The 14,128-nt window shown below is 34.7% G+C and overlaps 1 protein-coding gene, 1 long non-coding RNA gene and 1 pseudogene across 3 annotated transcripts; 2 read left to right on the forward strand and 1 right to left on the reverse strand.

Moving 5' to 3' along the window:
* The first annotated feature begins 842 nt into the window (after positions 1-842).
* LOC106421631 lies at positions 843-1,627 on the forward strand (annotated as a pseudogene).
* A 350-nt stretch (positions 1,628-1,977) lies between these two features.
* LOC106421630 (receptor protein kinase CLAVATA1) lies at positions 1,978-5,409 on the reverse strand. The gene is made up of 2 exons (XM_013862458.3): positions 2,619-5,409; positions 1,978-2,538 (listed from the first exon to the last, which is right to left on the reverse strand). The coding sequence occupies exons 1-2, from the start codon at positions 5,227-5,229 to the stop codon at positions 2,186-2,188; spliced, it is 2,964 nt and encodes a 987-aa protein (XP_013717912.2). The 5' UTR covers positions 5,230-5,409; the 3' UTR covers positions 1,978-2,185.
* A 77-nt stretch (positions 5,410-5,486) lies between these two features.
* On the forward strand, positions 5,487-9,155 carry LOC125576368. Of its 2 annotated transcripts, none has more exons than XR_007314743.1 (2): positions 5,487-7,932; positions 8,353-9,155. It is a non-coding gene; the product is annotated as an uncharacterized LOC125576368 (long non-coding RNA). The 2 variants fall into 2 exon arrangements; XR_007314742.1 differs by having other exon boundaries at positions 8,370-9,155.
* Positions 9,156-14,128: the final 4,973 nt, after the last annotated feature.

Here is a 14,128-nt window from a genome sequence, read left to right on the forward strand (position 1 = left end):
GTTATCGATGATTTAAATATTCAGTTATAAAATGATATGAATGATCATAGAACTGTATGATTATAAATTCTCATTTAATAAATGACTATATAAGATATACTATTCTTAGAAAAATAGGTTGGTCCATCTTGACTTACATTATATTTTTATTAAACTAACTATCAAATTGATAAATAATCTACCAAAATTTTTTTTGGACTTTCCTTAATTAGAAGCTACGAAATTACCTAATATGATTAACGTATATATGAAAATTAATTATTATGAATAATAAATATTTGATAACAATTTTGGTATCTTAGTTCTTTTTTTTTTTAATTTTATATTATTGAAAGATATTAAAAAATCACATTAAATATATAATAAAAACATTTATATTTTTTCTTATATGTTATATTTGAATTTTTCAAAACGTCTATATATTATTAGAAATTTGAATATTCCCACTCTGAAAATTTGTGATCAATAGATTATTTTTTTGTTATAATAAGTTACAAATGATCATAAAATATAACGCATATGAATTTTTATTTAATAAATATTCAAACTAAATAATATATATATATATATAAACACTAATGATTTAAAGCAACAAGATTGGCTGATCAATTTAGTCGTCCAGTTGAAATCTTTCAAAAGTATGTGAAAGACTAAAGTCAAAGTAAATATGGATTTAGAATAGTAGTTATATTTTACTAACCAAATACCGAAAAAAACCGAACCGAACCGAAACCAACCCGATATCCGAGTTGAACATCTGTAATCCAAATGAAGCCAAACTATTGTTTCATTCTCCAAAATATAATAAAAATAATAACTTAATCCCGCGCAAGGCGCGGGTCTTATCCTAGTTATAAATGATTATAGCACGCGTGAGTGTCATAAATGACCATGACCATGTCAATGACATGCGTGGCCAGTCTCACGACGCTGCTTCTCCTTCCACATACGGCGTCTTTTACACGAGGGGTACCAGCAAACTCTTCTCTCACTTTGTCATCACTCAAGAGTCATCGTAAGCAAAGGGATCTCTCACCAAGGGTGTTTCCGTGATTTTCAAATTATTCCTTGCCAATGATCATACCTCAAGAGTCATCAACACCACAACATGGCTTTTATTTATTAATCTCCACCGGCGCAATTGCCACGACGACGAAGAATTAAACTCTTTATCTAACTCTATGTGTCTAATGGCGTTATCCGACGCGGTTCTAGGTAACCTCGCGACGATTTACGTGGGGGTGATCATCGTGATCAAACTGTACGGATTGGTCTCTGGAACGAGCTTCAGCGCTGGATTCATCTTTGTCGTCTCGGTTACGGCCGTCGGGGTTTTGTTTGGGGTTGCGCTTGCCTGGGACGTGACTCGCGGAGCTGCGGATGCGGTTTCGCGGTACAATCGCGTTAGTGACTTAGTGTTGAGGATCTTAGCCACCGTCACAGTCACGACGGTGGTGGAATTTGTAAAGGAGGGATTTGCTGGCACGGGGTTGCGGTCCGGTCACCGGCTTCTCAGGTTCGGTTTAGTCTTCCACAGCACGTGCCTTATTGTATTGATATGTTGTAAAATGTTGTAGTTATGATGATAAATGTTCTTATTTTGTAATAAAAATTAATTTGAATTGAAGTGCTGCAGTGTTAAAGAATTTGAGTCTAAATTGTATATGCTTGTTAATGTAGAGAGGAGAGACTAAAGAACATGCCAAACTGTAATAAAAGTACATGACAATCTATCTGTATGTTGGATATTTGCAGAATCTAGCAAACGACGATTTGTTTTGCGAGAAGAAGAAAGTGGAAGTGAATTGGCTCCAGATCATCATCATCATTGATCTAGACACATGTTTATCTTCTCTTGTTGATAAGACACATGATAGAGGTTGAAGTCAAATGGTGATGAACACTACCTTGGTTTTTATTTCTATAGATTTGTCAGTTTCTTTAGTTACACAACTTCGTCTGAAAAAAAGAAATAACTGAAGTTTAAAAGCCATCATCAATAAGCATACAAATCACATTACAGAGGGTAGATAAAAACACATAAGAGCAATAAATATACAAATCGATCCCACAACAAATATACATACATACAACTCAAAAGTAATTTAACTTAGAGAAACACCACAACAAAATATCATTACACACAAAACACATCTTATTATTTTTTCATTAATCTTCGATTGGGTCAGAAGGCGATCAAGTTAGTGACGGACTTGGGAGGGTTAGTGAGCATGTGCACAACTTCCCTCATCGTCGGCCTTGTCGCTGCCTCATCCTCCACACACATCATCGCTATCTTGAACACGTGAATCACACTAGTCAACGGGTAACCAGTCAACCTCTGGTCAACGATCGCCACAACAGTAGCTGCATCCGACGGCTGAGGTATCTCACCCTCCGTGTTCCTCACCCACCTAACTATATCCACTCCTTCCCCAAACTCACCAACCGGTTTCTTCCCAGCTATCAGCTCCAATAACACCACTCCGAAACTATACACATCACTCTTCTCATCCACTTTGAGAGTGTAAGCATACTCTATCAAAATTCAAAACCAAAACAAACAATAGTTAGTTTTATACATATTATTTGTTATTTAAAACATGTTTAAAACTAACCTGGAGCGATGTATCCATAGGAGCCAGCTATCGAAGACATACACTCAGAAGCAGCACCGTCCACTAAGAACTTAGCAAGCCCAAAATCAGCAACATGGGCCTCAAAATCAGAGTCCAGTAAAATGTTATTGGACTTAACGTCTCTATGCAAGATCAACGGCGAACAGTCATGATGAAGATAACACAGTCCTTTCGCCGCTTCAACGGCTACTCTGTGCCTCGTCTCCCACTGAAGATGACCTCCTTTAGAACCGTGCAAAAGCTCGCCGAGGCTCCCGTTAGGCATGTACTCGTAGAGAAGCAGGTTCGTGTCCTTGTTCGCCACGTATCCGAGGAGTCTAACTATATGACGGTGGCGGATTCTCCCTAGAGTTTGTATCTCCGCCGTGAATCCGTGATCGCTCCTCCCTGTTCCGCGTCCCACAAGGCGTTTGATCGCGACGTCGACATTGTTCGGCATGGATCCGCGGTAGACGATCCCCGCTCCGCCTTTGCCGATGATGTTTTCCTCTTGGAGGCACTCGAGGACGTCTTCGGCTTTGAAATCGAGTCTTTGGAAGGCGGTTAGCTTCCAGGAGAGAGATCTCTCGTGCTTCTTCTTGTTCATCTGACGAATCGCGACGCTGATGAGGATCAACGCCGTTATCGCCGCGACGATCGTGATAACGATCCTCGACGGAGAGAAGAGAGCCGTGTGGATACGATCGGAGGTTTGTTCCGGACGCGTAAGGCACGAGACGTGGTGAGGGAGGCAGAGGTAAGGGTTTCCGGCGAAGGAAGTGTCGTTGAAGACTAGGAACTGGCCGCCGAGTGGGACTCTCCCGGAGAGGTCGTTGAAGGAGAGATCCAGAGTGGTTAAGCTCGTCATCTTCCCGATTCCGATCGGGATCGAGCCGGTGAGTTGATTCCCGGAGAGATTTAGAGTTCCGAGATTCATCACATCGTGGATGTCTTTAGGGATATCTCCGCCGATTCGGTTACGGCTGAGATCGACGGAGATTAAGGAAGTGCAACGTGAGATTGAGTCAGGGATGTCGCCGGTTAGGTTGTTAGCACTCGTGTTGATCTTCGTTAGATGCTTTAACTCGAAAACTTCCCTCGGAATATTCCCGCTAAACCGGTTCCGGTCTAAGAATAAATCCTGTAGATTTTTAAAATTACCGATAGCCGGAGGGATTAAACCGGAAAACCAATTGTTAGATAAGTAGATATGATCGAGAACGTCGCCTGACATCTCCCCCGGAAGCTCTCCGGAGAAGAAGTTATCGGTGAGCTCGATGATCGTAACGAGCGGTAGATTGAATAATCCCTCCGGAACCGTACCGTTGAGGAGATTCTTGACGATTCTGATCTTGTTTAGCGATTTGCATTGACCTAGCTTCTCAGGGATCGAGCCGAAGAAGAAGTTGTTGGAGAGCACCAGCGTCTCCAGCTTCCCGCCTCTGCATAAATCCATGGGGATGAGTCCGGTGAGATGGTTATCAGAGACGTCGAGCTTTTTCAGATTCCCGTTCCGGCCGAGATTCGCCGGTAGCTCTAGCGTGAAGTTGTTCTCCCACACTTGGAGGACTTGGAGGTTCGGCATGTCTCCGATGAAGTCCGGTATCGGCCCGTGGAGATTGTTTCGGAAGAGGTTGATGAGAGTGATGTTCCCTAGGGAGATGAAGCTCTGAGGAATCTCTCCGGTTAGCTGGTTTATTGAGAGGTCTAGAGATTTTAAGCTGATTAAACCGGAGAGTTCGGGTGGGATGTTTCCGGTTAAGTTGTTGATGTGGAGAAACAAAGTGTGCAAATGTTTTAGATTACTTAGTGTTGTCGGAATCTCTCCGGTGAGAGTACAGCTCGCCATGTCGAGAACCTCTAGGTTTGACAATTCACCGAACTCCGGCGGTACGCCGCCGGTGTAGCTGTTGAAGTAGCCGACGTACATTTCTTTAAGATTCTTGAGGCGTGACAAGAACGCCGGAGATTCACCGGAGAGTCCGGCTCCGTTGAGGCCAAGATACTCCAAGCTTTGGATATCTCCGTAACTCTCTGGGATCTCTCCGGTTAAGAAGTTACCTCCGAGAGAGAGGTGTCTCAGCTTCTTGAGCCCGGGGATCTCCGGGGGTAATGGGCCTGTGAAGTTGTTGTTGTACGCGTCGAGGACTTCGAGGTCCACCATGGGAGTGAGAATCTCTCCGGGGAAGGTCCCGTTGAGGTTCACGTTGTTGGAGATGTTGAGAACCTTTAGAGAAGTGAGACTCTTCATCTCCAGCGGCAACATACCGGAGAAGTTATTAGCAGCTAACGTGAGATTCACAAGACGGTTCAGCATCCCAATCTCCGGGGAGATGGTTCCGAAGAGAGGAGTGAAAGAGACGTTGAGGGAGATGACACGAGCGTCGCCGTCGCAGGAAACGCCGGAGAAAGAACAGTGAGCTGTGGGGGAAGGGGAGTGAACCCAGTCGTGGAGGCCGTTGCCGTTGGGACCGACCATGGACGATTTGAGGGTGAGGAGATGGTCCATGTCAGTGGAAGCGAGGCATGGTGCGAAACATAGAAGCGAAATCGAGATAACGTAATGAAGATGGAGAAACAGAAGGTGAGTTTTCAGAAGTCTCATCTCCATTTTTATTTAAAAGCTGTCTTTTGAGAGAGAATAAGAAGTTAGCGTGAGTCTTATGCGATAGGAGGTACATATAGATATATGAACAATCACCACAATGGCATATTATGAAGAGGATGAAGAAGAGAATCGTAGTGGTACTGTTCTAAAATACTGCTAGACTTCCAGAGAGAATATTTTTACTTTAAAATCTTTTTTTATATGACTTTGAATGAGAATAAATATACCACTAGAAATAATGCGCCGAATAAAAACCTTTTTTTTCTCCAATGTATCTTGTAATTTTTGTGATGTTTACTTATCGAGTTAGATTTATGAAATTATCATACGGATATAAACGGGTAAACGGACATCCAGCTTGTAGATACGAACTACGACTTGTGGTCAATGAAGTGTCAGTCTTTCATTGGCTTTATACGTCACATACTTCAAACTTCCATTTTTTGTTAATGTGCTCAAATAATATTTTTCTTTGAATTATTCCGAGTAATAATCACAATATTTTGTAAATGTCATTTAATCATGTGATTTTTAGAGAATTTATGATATTTTTGGGGGTAACTAAACGATTTGTGCTTAAATTGTAATGCAAACCCATAATCCACTGCTATATGTGCAGAGTAAACATACTAAAGAAACTTTTACCATAGTCTTTTTTACAGTTTTTACGGGCAAAGTTATTTGGTTAGTAGCCGCCACTACACTAGACATGGAAAACCGGGAAACGTCGTGATCGTCTTCTTTCCTCTGTTAAATCTTCTGACACGATGTAAATCGAGAAAGTTTATCTTTTTGGCTATATATATCAAAATAAATGGATATCTTCACGGCGTTTAAAATGTAACGGGACAAAGAAAACGCTATTACAATGTCTATGATCTGAACTGACCGTTAATAGATGATAGACAGACTTAACTTTACGTTCCCTGGCTATAGCTGCTGTGGTTTCTTTCTTCTTATCGCCGTCTTGTCATCTCAACCAGTTTAATCCGACGACGTTTCCTTCTCATCGTCACGTGATGAGGAAAATGGAAAATATATTTAAAAAACTTAAAAAGACAAAGAAGGGAGTTAATGGGCTTATTAAGTAGGGCCTAGTTATTAAATGGCCCGTATAAAAGATTGTCTGTGTCCTTTCCAAAAGAGACAAATCTGCCCCTTCTATTTTGGCTTCAATCTAATAGTCAACGCTCCTTTTCTTGTCTTTGTCGACACTCACTCTTCTTGTAGACCTTCTTCTGCTGTGCTTCAGGGTCCCCACGTTGTGTGTTATTTACCTTTGGTTTTGCAGACCTCTCTGACTTTACCCTTATCTTCTCTCTTGTATTTTTTTTGTTTAAACTATACCTTATGAAAATCGTTGATTTGATAATAAGCTAGAATTAATTTCGGAATATGTGAAAAAATTCGGATAGTCTTACAGTTTTAGTTGTTAACAATGGCTAATCATAAATAAAATCATAGTGGAAACGCTCGAATATCACACACTTAGATCTTTATTGGAACAAATAATCTGTCGTTAGTTTAGAAACTCTGAAAGTTCTAGCGACTTTGACATATCTTGTCCTCTATCAATGGCCAAACACTGAAATGAGATGATGAATCAACAACTATTTGATCGCGATTACTAATCGTGTGACGATAACAAAACAAAGAACGAAATATATATATTGATCACTATCGCTGATCGTATGCTAATGTCCACAGCTACATAACAAAGCTTTTGCTAGAGATAAATCGAATAGCAAATGTGTATCTTACTTAATATTATACTATAGTTGATACACATTTTCAAGTGTTTCCATTTGTTTTTCATAACTTTTACAGATTTTAAGAACTTTACGAGTTTGATCCGCGAGATATCCAATTTATTTCAATAATTTTTCTTAGTTACAAAAGCCATGTTATAGTTTATACAAGTTTTATGCAGAATCGATTCTGCCAGAATTAAAATATATTCTCTCAACATTTGTAACATAAAAGCTAATGCTATTTGTAAATTATTGGTTTCCGTGTATTCTCTCAACATTTGTAACATAAAAGCTAATGCTATTTGTAAATTATTGGTTTCCGGTTATACTGTACAAGCACTACCGTTTTTGGCGAATATATCTTCACCCCGCTAACAATATTTTATACGATTAAATATCAAGAGGAGCTTTACCAACAAAGGGCCTTTGATTTGTTGAGAAATCCATACACTCGGGGTTGACATAGACACACATATACACTTGGGGACCAATGTTCTACATATATGCGGCATATCTAACACTATTAAAAGAAGAATATGAAGCCTTCTAAGCATGTCCATGTCAGATGGAAAAATCAGCCACTAATATTGCAGCAATCATCCATGTCATTTTGATTAATCTTGATTTGGGCTTAGTGTTTTATTTTAACTTTTTCTTCGTGTTGTTATCGGGGCTCTTACCAGTTTTTGGGCCATGACATATTATTTTTCTACGATTCCACGGTTACCGTCGCTTTGCTAACTCTACCTGGCTACACCTCCTTCCTGTAACGTTTCTGAAACACATTGATACCTCTTCATAAACCTTATCATTTATGGCCTCTAGACCACCAGTAAATTTTATTTAAGTATCCTTCATCTCTTCTTTGTAATCAACTATTCTCTGTACATGACTTGTGACAATTTCTTTACGAAATACCAAGAAAGACAAAGCGACAACAATAAACCAAATCTGGGTATTTTCTCATTATTATAGATTTTTTCTTCTGTTCAGTTTCTGAAGGTTTTGAATTTTATCTTAGATGTTATTGAGAACATTTCTAACTACTGTATGCTTAGATAAGCACTGGAAATCGAACAAGAAGAAATTTAGGACTCCAGAATTGCATGAAACCATCTGTACGTTTTCTACGGAATTTGATTTTTCAAAGCTTTCATCTTTTAATGACCTGTAGTGAATCGTATCTTTAGTTTGGCGTTTTATACGGGATTTTATTTTTCTAAGTTTTCATCTTCTAATGATAGTAACATTGCTCAAATTCTCAACAGAATTGAGAGCTTACAGACGAGACCCTAAGTTGTTATGTTACTTTTCCTGCATTTACTGAAGTTTATTAAGAATTGGATATGCCTGTCAAGTCTAAGTTGGTCATCAGTTGTGCTTTTTATGTAGGCTCTTTTCTTGCTATCAACTTTAAGTCAAGCTGGTGTATTGGCTCTTTTCAGTCACTTTGCAAGCAAAATCTGGTACACGTTCTGCAACACGACACATTGAGAGCAAATATAAGAAACATGTAGCTTTGTGTTAGACATTGAGAGATGGGTAAAATGTTTTTTCAAAAACTTTTTCTCATATCAAGACATGACAGTTCCGATAGGTTCTGGAGCAGAACGAGATTGTTTGAGAAGTGAGGTGCTAATTAACTGGGCTAAAGACAAAGCAATTGTGTATGTTGGAGCTTAAATTTTCAAGAACAAGAGCTTGCAGAGTTTTTATATTGATGGGAACCGGTTCCGGAGCGTTGGTCAAGAGGATTTCCTTAGCCCGATTTGAAACCATCAGTGTAGACGTACTTTTGTCATATGGCTTCTATGTTTCTGGGAAGAGAACAAAAAGTTGTTCCGAGACATCATCATTGTAAGGAAGGGGATGTACAGAGAAAATTTAAGGAAAAACAATCGAGGACATCCTACTACAAGCAGATGAGAAAGTTATGGGTTCAGTCTGAACACAACATAGCTACCATTTCCCTGCAACACTCACATACATGTTTCAACATTTTTTTGTTTTTACTAATTTCAAATAAACAAAATTTCTTCAGCTTCGTATTGAATAACAAATAGTATTAGACTATTAGTTTACTTCGCAACAAATTACAGACCAAAATTTTGAGACGAAGTGATCTTCAAAATATTTGTATGAACAACATAAATAATACATGTAATAGATTTTTTTTTTTTTGAATATATGAATCTTCAGTCATAAATACACTTGAGATGAAGACACATAGGAAACACAATATCGTTTAAGCAGACTACAGCTTCCTCTGACTAATCCACGTTCAAAACCTTCCATTCCAAAAGTTTTTTCATGTTTTCCTAAAGGGACCTTTGGTTTTAATTGACATTACTAATTTAACATTTAGACCAACTGATCGAGCTGACAAACCATTGGCTTCCTCCTGATGCCTCCATCGGTTTAACATTGTCATTTCCCTATGGCTAGATCTAGACTTTACTACCTTTCTAAATCCAAATTTGTTATGTCGATCATCATTCAATCAAATATAATTCAGATTGCCATTAAGGTTACTTTTTTTTATCATTAACGTTCCTTATACCAATCATCCCGCTACGAAAAGGAGAAAACTCATCACTATGAGATTGAAATAACTAAAATAGACATTGTAAGGCCAAATGTTTAGCCATAAATTTATTAAGAATCACTTTATATAAGAATAAATCTCAACTATTTTGCAAAATAAATATCCCACGCAAAACAATGACAAACACTTGAACACAAAAACCAATTACTCAACGAACTATGGGTTCTAAACTTAAACGATCAACAACACAAAGATCCTTGAATGCCCGCAGAGATTTTGGAATATATTAGCCGAACATTTCTTCTCCAATTCAAATTGTTCATACAAATCAAATCTACCAGCATTGTTTACTATAAATCAGTTTCAGAAGCGTACAAACTCACTCACATCACATTTAATTCCTCTTCCAAATGACCTCATGCAACACTTCCTGGGGCACAACATTTTAAAAAGGCAAACATCATTATCACACATCAATTCCAAATACAAACCTAATGCACTATCTTAAATTTTTTAAAAACTCAAATAACAAATAAGGTATGATTTTAGAAAACAAATTATAACAATTGTTCAACGTTAAATGTTAACAAATAAATTTACAATATTATCTTAGAAAACAAATTACATTATTATATTCAATCTGAATTAAATTTTAAATGTTTTCTAAAATTAAAATATATTTTAATATGTCGACAAAAAAAAATTTAATATACAGAATTTTATAGTAAACTTACCCGCCCGTAGGGCGGACCAACCCCTAGTTGGTATAAAGGCCCTTTCCTAAATGGCGCAGCGAATTTCTCATTTTATATGATGTTGTGTATTCTCTTTTGGATTTGATCTTGATGCATTAAATTTAAGAAAGTAAACGCTATACATACCTAACAACATAAATATATGCTTTCACGTGTTATTTTTGGTTAATTAATACTTTTAACCGGTTCAACTGGATTGGACGGTTTACACAATCAGAGCCACCGGTACTGTCTTGAACCAAGGGATATGTCAATATGTGATGAAGAAGAGAAGCATCTTTTCTCTGATTCGCTGAAAATGCCCAAACTTGTGAACTTTGGGGAATAAAGGTTTTGTTCTCTTCAGCAGAAAAGGAGCTTTTCTTAGCAATTAGAAAATTTTCATTATGTAGGGGGGAATATATGAACTTTGGGCATTTTCGGATATAACATGACAATACACTTAGGAGCATAATGTAAGACAGTTATTATTAATGATCTATGGTGAATGTCTGAATGAACTTTAGACTAGCTTCTAGATGAATGCGAATTAATAAATTTGTGAAACTAATTATAAGAAAGAGAAACATGATTAGGTAGTAGAACTGTAGAAGCTGGGGTCGTATTTTGGAAAGAATTTTGGAATTGCACTTCCAATGGTACAATTTGCATCATATGCTACTTTTCACTTGTTGCTTGAAAGTTAATTGCTGTTTAAAAAGTTTGTCTTAAGCAATTTGAAAATCATATGCAACTTGAGGGGATAACAAGTATAATACGGTTAAGAAAATCATATTTATATAATATTTCTTATGTATTTGAAAGATTGAGTTTTAAAATTATCATACATTTTTAAGATTGTACACATACTTTATTTTCTTATTATTTTTTTTTGTTTTATAATAAAAAATTTCCACTCATAGTTTTTCATTTAAATATATTTAGTTTTCGATTAAACTACATTAGTTAAATTATACATTAATTAAACTATATAAAATTTAACTTTTTAAATAGAAAAAAATTAAAACATACAAATTTTAAATAAAACGGAGGTACTGTCATTCAAAAATTTAAATATAAATAGTTTACTTTAGAAACTTTACATAATGATATTGGCCAAGAAAAAAATGGTTTATTTCTAATATACTTTTTTTTTCTTATGGTTTATTTCTACTAACCAAAAACTAATATCATTTAGACCCTAAATGTTACAAATTGTACCGCACTGCAATTAATAGTAACAAAAATATTTACATATTTACATATATGTATATATCTATATGTTTTTATTATTATTAAAATTGTACCGTATTTATTTTACAGTTGTTCTGCATGTTACCATCCGGTTCTTTAGTATAATAACATCGTCTTCAAAATTCCGAAGAGATTCATACAAAAACAATTACTCTAGTTCAACTTATATATTTTTATCTTGATTGGATTTGATGCAGCGCAACTTAGCTAAATACTTTTTCCACTCTAATATTTTACTCTAATAGTGTACTCTATTTTTAGAGTATAAAATAGAGTGATGAACAAAAAAAAAACATGTTACTTTATATTTGGAGTAAACTTATTTTTCACTCTATTATAGAGTGAAAAATATTGTATCATTAAAGTATTTTTACTCTAAACTATATTTTAGAATGAAAAATAAAATAATATTGGAGATGCCCTAAAAGTATTTTACAATCACACCTTTAGTGTCATGAACGGTGAGGGGCATTCAATGTGTTTTTGTACTCCAAAACCTAGTAAACGGTTTTGGGAGTAAACATCCAGAAAATGATACATGATTCATTCGTAATCAACGCACTAATCATTTTGGGATAAACCTTTCAAAAGCAATTATTACAAGAAACAAATTGAAAGCAATGATGGTATAAGATATAGATCATTGTCTTGTCAATCAAGTTAATAATTAAACGAAAAGGCTACAGAAGTAGTAGTAGAAGCTGATGATGAAAACGAAGACAAAGTTGTGTCACAAGTGTGTCTTACACTTTTTTTTTTTTTTGATCAACTGTGTCTTACACTATCTGTCTTGGAAACTGGGGATTGCCTAATGGCCTTTTGAGCTTTTGTTTCAGTCACTACCGAATTCTCTCTCTCTGTATTGGCAGCTTTAGTCCCAAATCTATTCAAAACATGCAATGATATTGGGCGAAGAAACTTCTCACAATCCATGACCCTTGAGGTCTTGAATCTCCTTTCACTATATTTTTTTCCATTGCACGGCTGATATCTAAATATAATTATTATTTATTTACATATTATCAAGAGGCAACACCAGTATTTCTAAATATAATTGTAGGTATTAAATTACATGTCTTATTTAGGCCATCAATAATGTATTTTAAAAGAAGAAATATAATTGGGTTGAAATAGATTTGATTTTAATATAAGAGTGAGTTAGAAATCCCCTATATATTATTTGAGAAGCATTGCAACATTTTTTTGTATCCATGTGTCATCACTAAAATGATTCTTAAAATCCTTAGAGAAATAGGTTGGTTCATCTAAATATATAATAAACTTTTTATTAAACCATAATAAATACATTATTAATGTGCTTCATTATTTTCTTAAATAAGATTACGGAATTGCCTAATGTGGCTAAAGTATATATGACAATTAATGATTTTGAATAATAAAGATTTGATAAAAATAAGTATGTATTATAATATATATATTTGTTTAATTTTAAGCTATTAAAATAAATTAAACAATCATAGTAACCATATAATAAAAATTAAAAATTATATATATATATATTATATTTTGAATTTTTAAAAACGAGTATAAATTACTAAAACTGTTAAAAGTTTCACATTCAAATTTTGGGATCTATGATTTAAAACTTTTGTTATGACATGATACAAATAATTAAAAAATAATATAAGTTGAAAGTCTCATTTAATAAGTATCAAAAATAAAAGATATATAAATATATGTATCATTTTAAATTAAAATATATGTCATATAAAAATATATAAATATCTTAATTTTGAAATTTACTTTGAACATTTGTTTGATAAAAAAATTGAAAAAATATTGACAACTTAATTTTTTAAAATATTATAAATTACTTAAACCATTAATCCCACAGTAAAAATTTTGTTATCACTAATTTAGATTTTTTTGCTATAACAGATACAAATGACAAAAAAATGAGTAAAAAACATTATCTAATAAATATTAATATTAAATATATCATATATATGTTACTATCATTTAAATTTTGTTATCACTAATCCCACAGTAAAAATTTTGTTATCACTAATTTAGATTTTTTGCTATAACAGATACAAATGACAAAAAATGAGTAAAAAGCATTATCTAATAAATATTAATATTAAATATATCATATATATGTTACTATCATTTAAATTTAATTATATATCTTATCAAATAGAAGAAATATTTTTTCGATTTATAAAATTTATTTATATGTTCGCACCAATTTAATTATATAAGTAGTAGATAATGACTTTTTAATTATTCAATATATATTTATTATTTTATAATATGTTATAAACATATAATATATAAAATAATATATATATATATATATAATGTTCATTCCGCGCAAGACGCGGGTCTTAACCTAGTGTTCTTATAAGTTGGTGTATAAATAAAAGTGAAAACTCTAGTTTTGCTGTAAGAAAAATACACTAGTTTCATAGATGTATCAATCAAAGATTTTTTTTCTGAATACCAGATTCTTGACCCAATCCCATAATTTTTTAAAATCTAAAACCACGACATGTGATATTAGTATTTTTCCCGGGTATTTTTCAAGTGATCACTTGAACCGCAAACCTCTGATGTAATATTTTTTTTTCAGCTGAACTAACGAACAGTGGTCAATC

Source organism: Brassica napus, chromosome A7, assembly GCF_020379485.1.
Source record: "Brassica napus cultivar Da-Ae chromosome A7, Da-Ae, whole genome shotgun sequence".
In the NCBI taxonomy this organism is placed as follows: domain Eukaryota; kingdom Viridiplantae; phylum Streptophyta; class Magnoliopsida; order Brassicales; family Brassicaceae; genus Brassica; species Brassica napus.

Excerpts from the sequence above, each read along its gene's own strand:
- LOC106421630 (XM_013862458.3), bottom strand. The coding sequence starts at position 5,229 with ATGGAGATGAGACTTCTGAAAACTCACCTTCTGTTTCTCCATCTTCAT. Across the intron at positions 2,539-2,618 it reads CTATGGATACATCGCTCCAG|AGTATGCTTACACTCTCAAA; the intron begins GTTAGTTTTAAA and ends GAATTTTGATAG.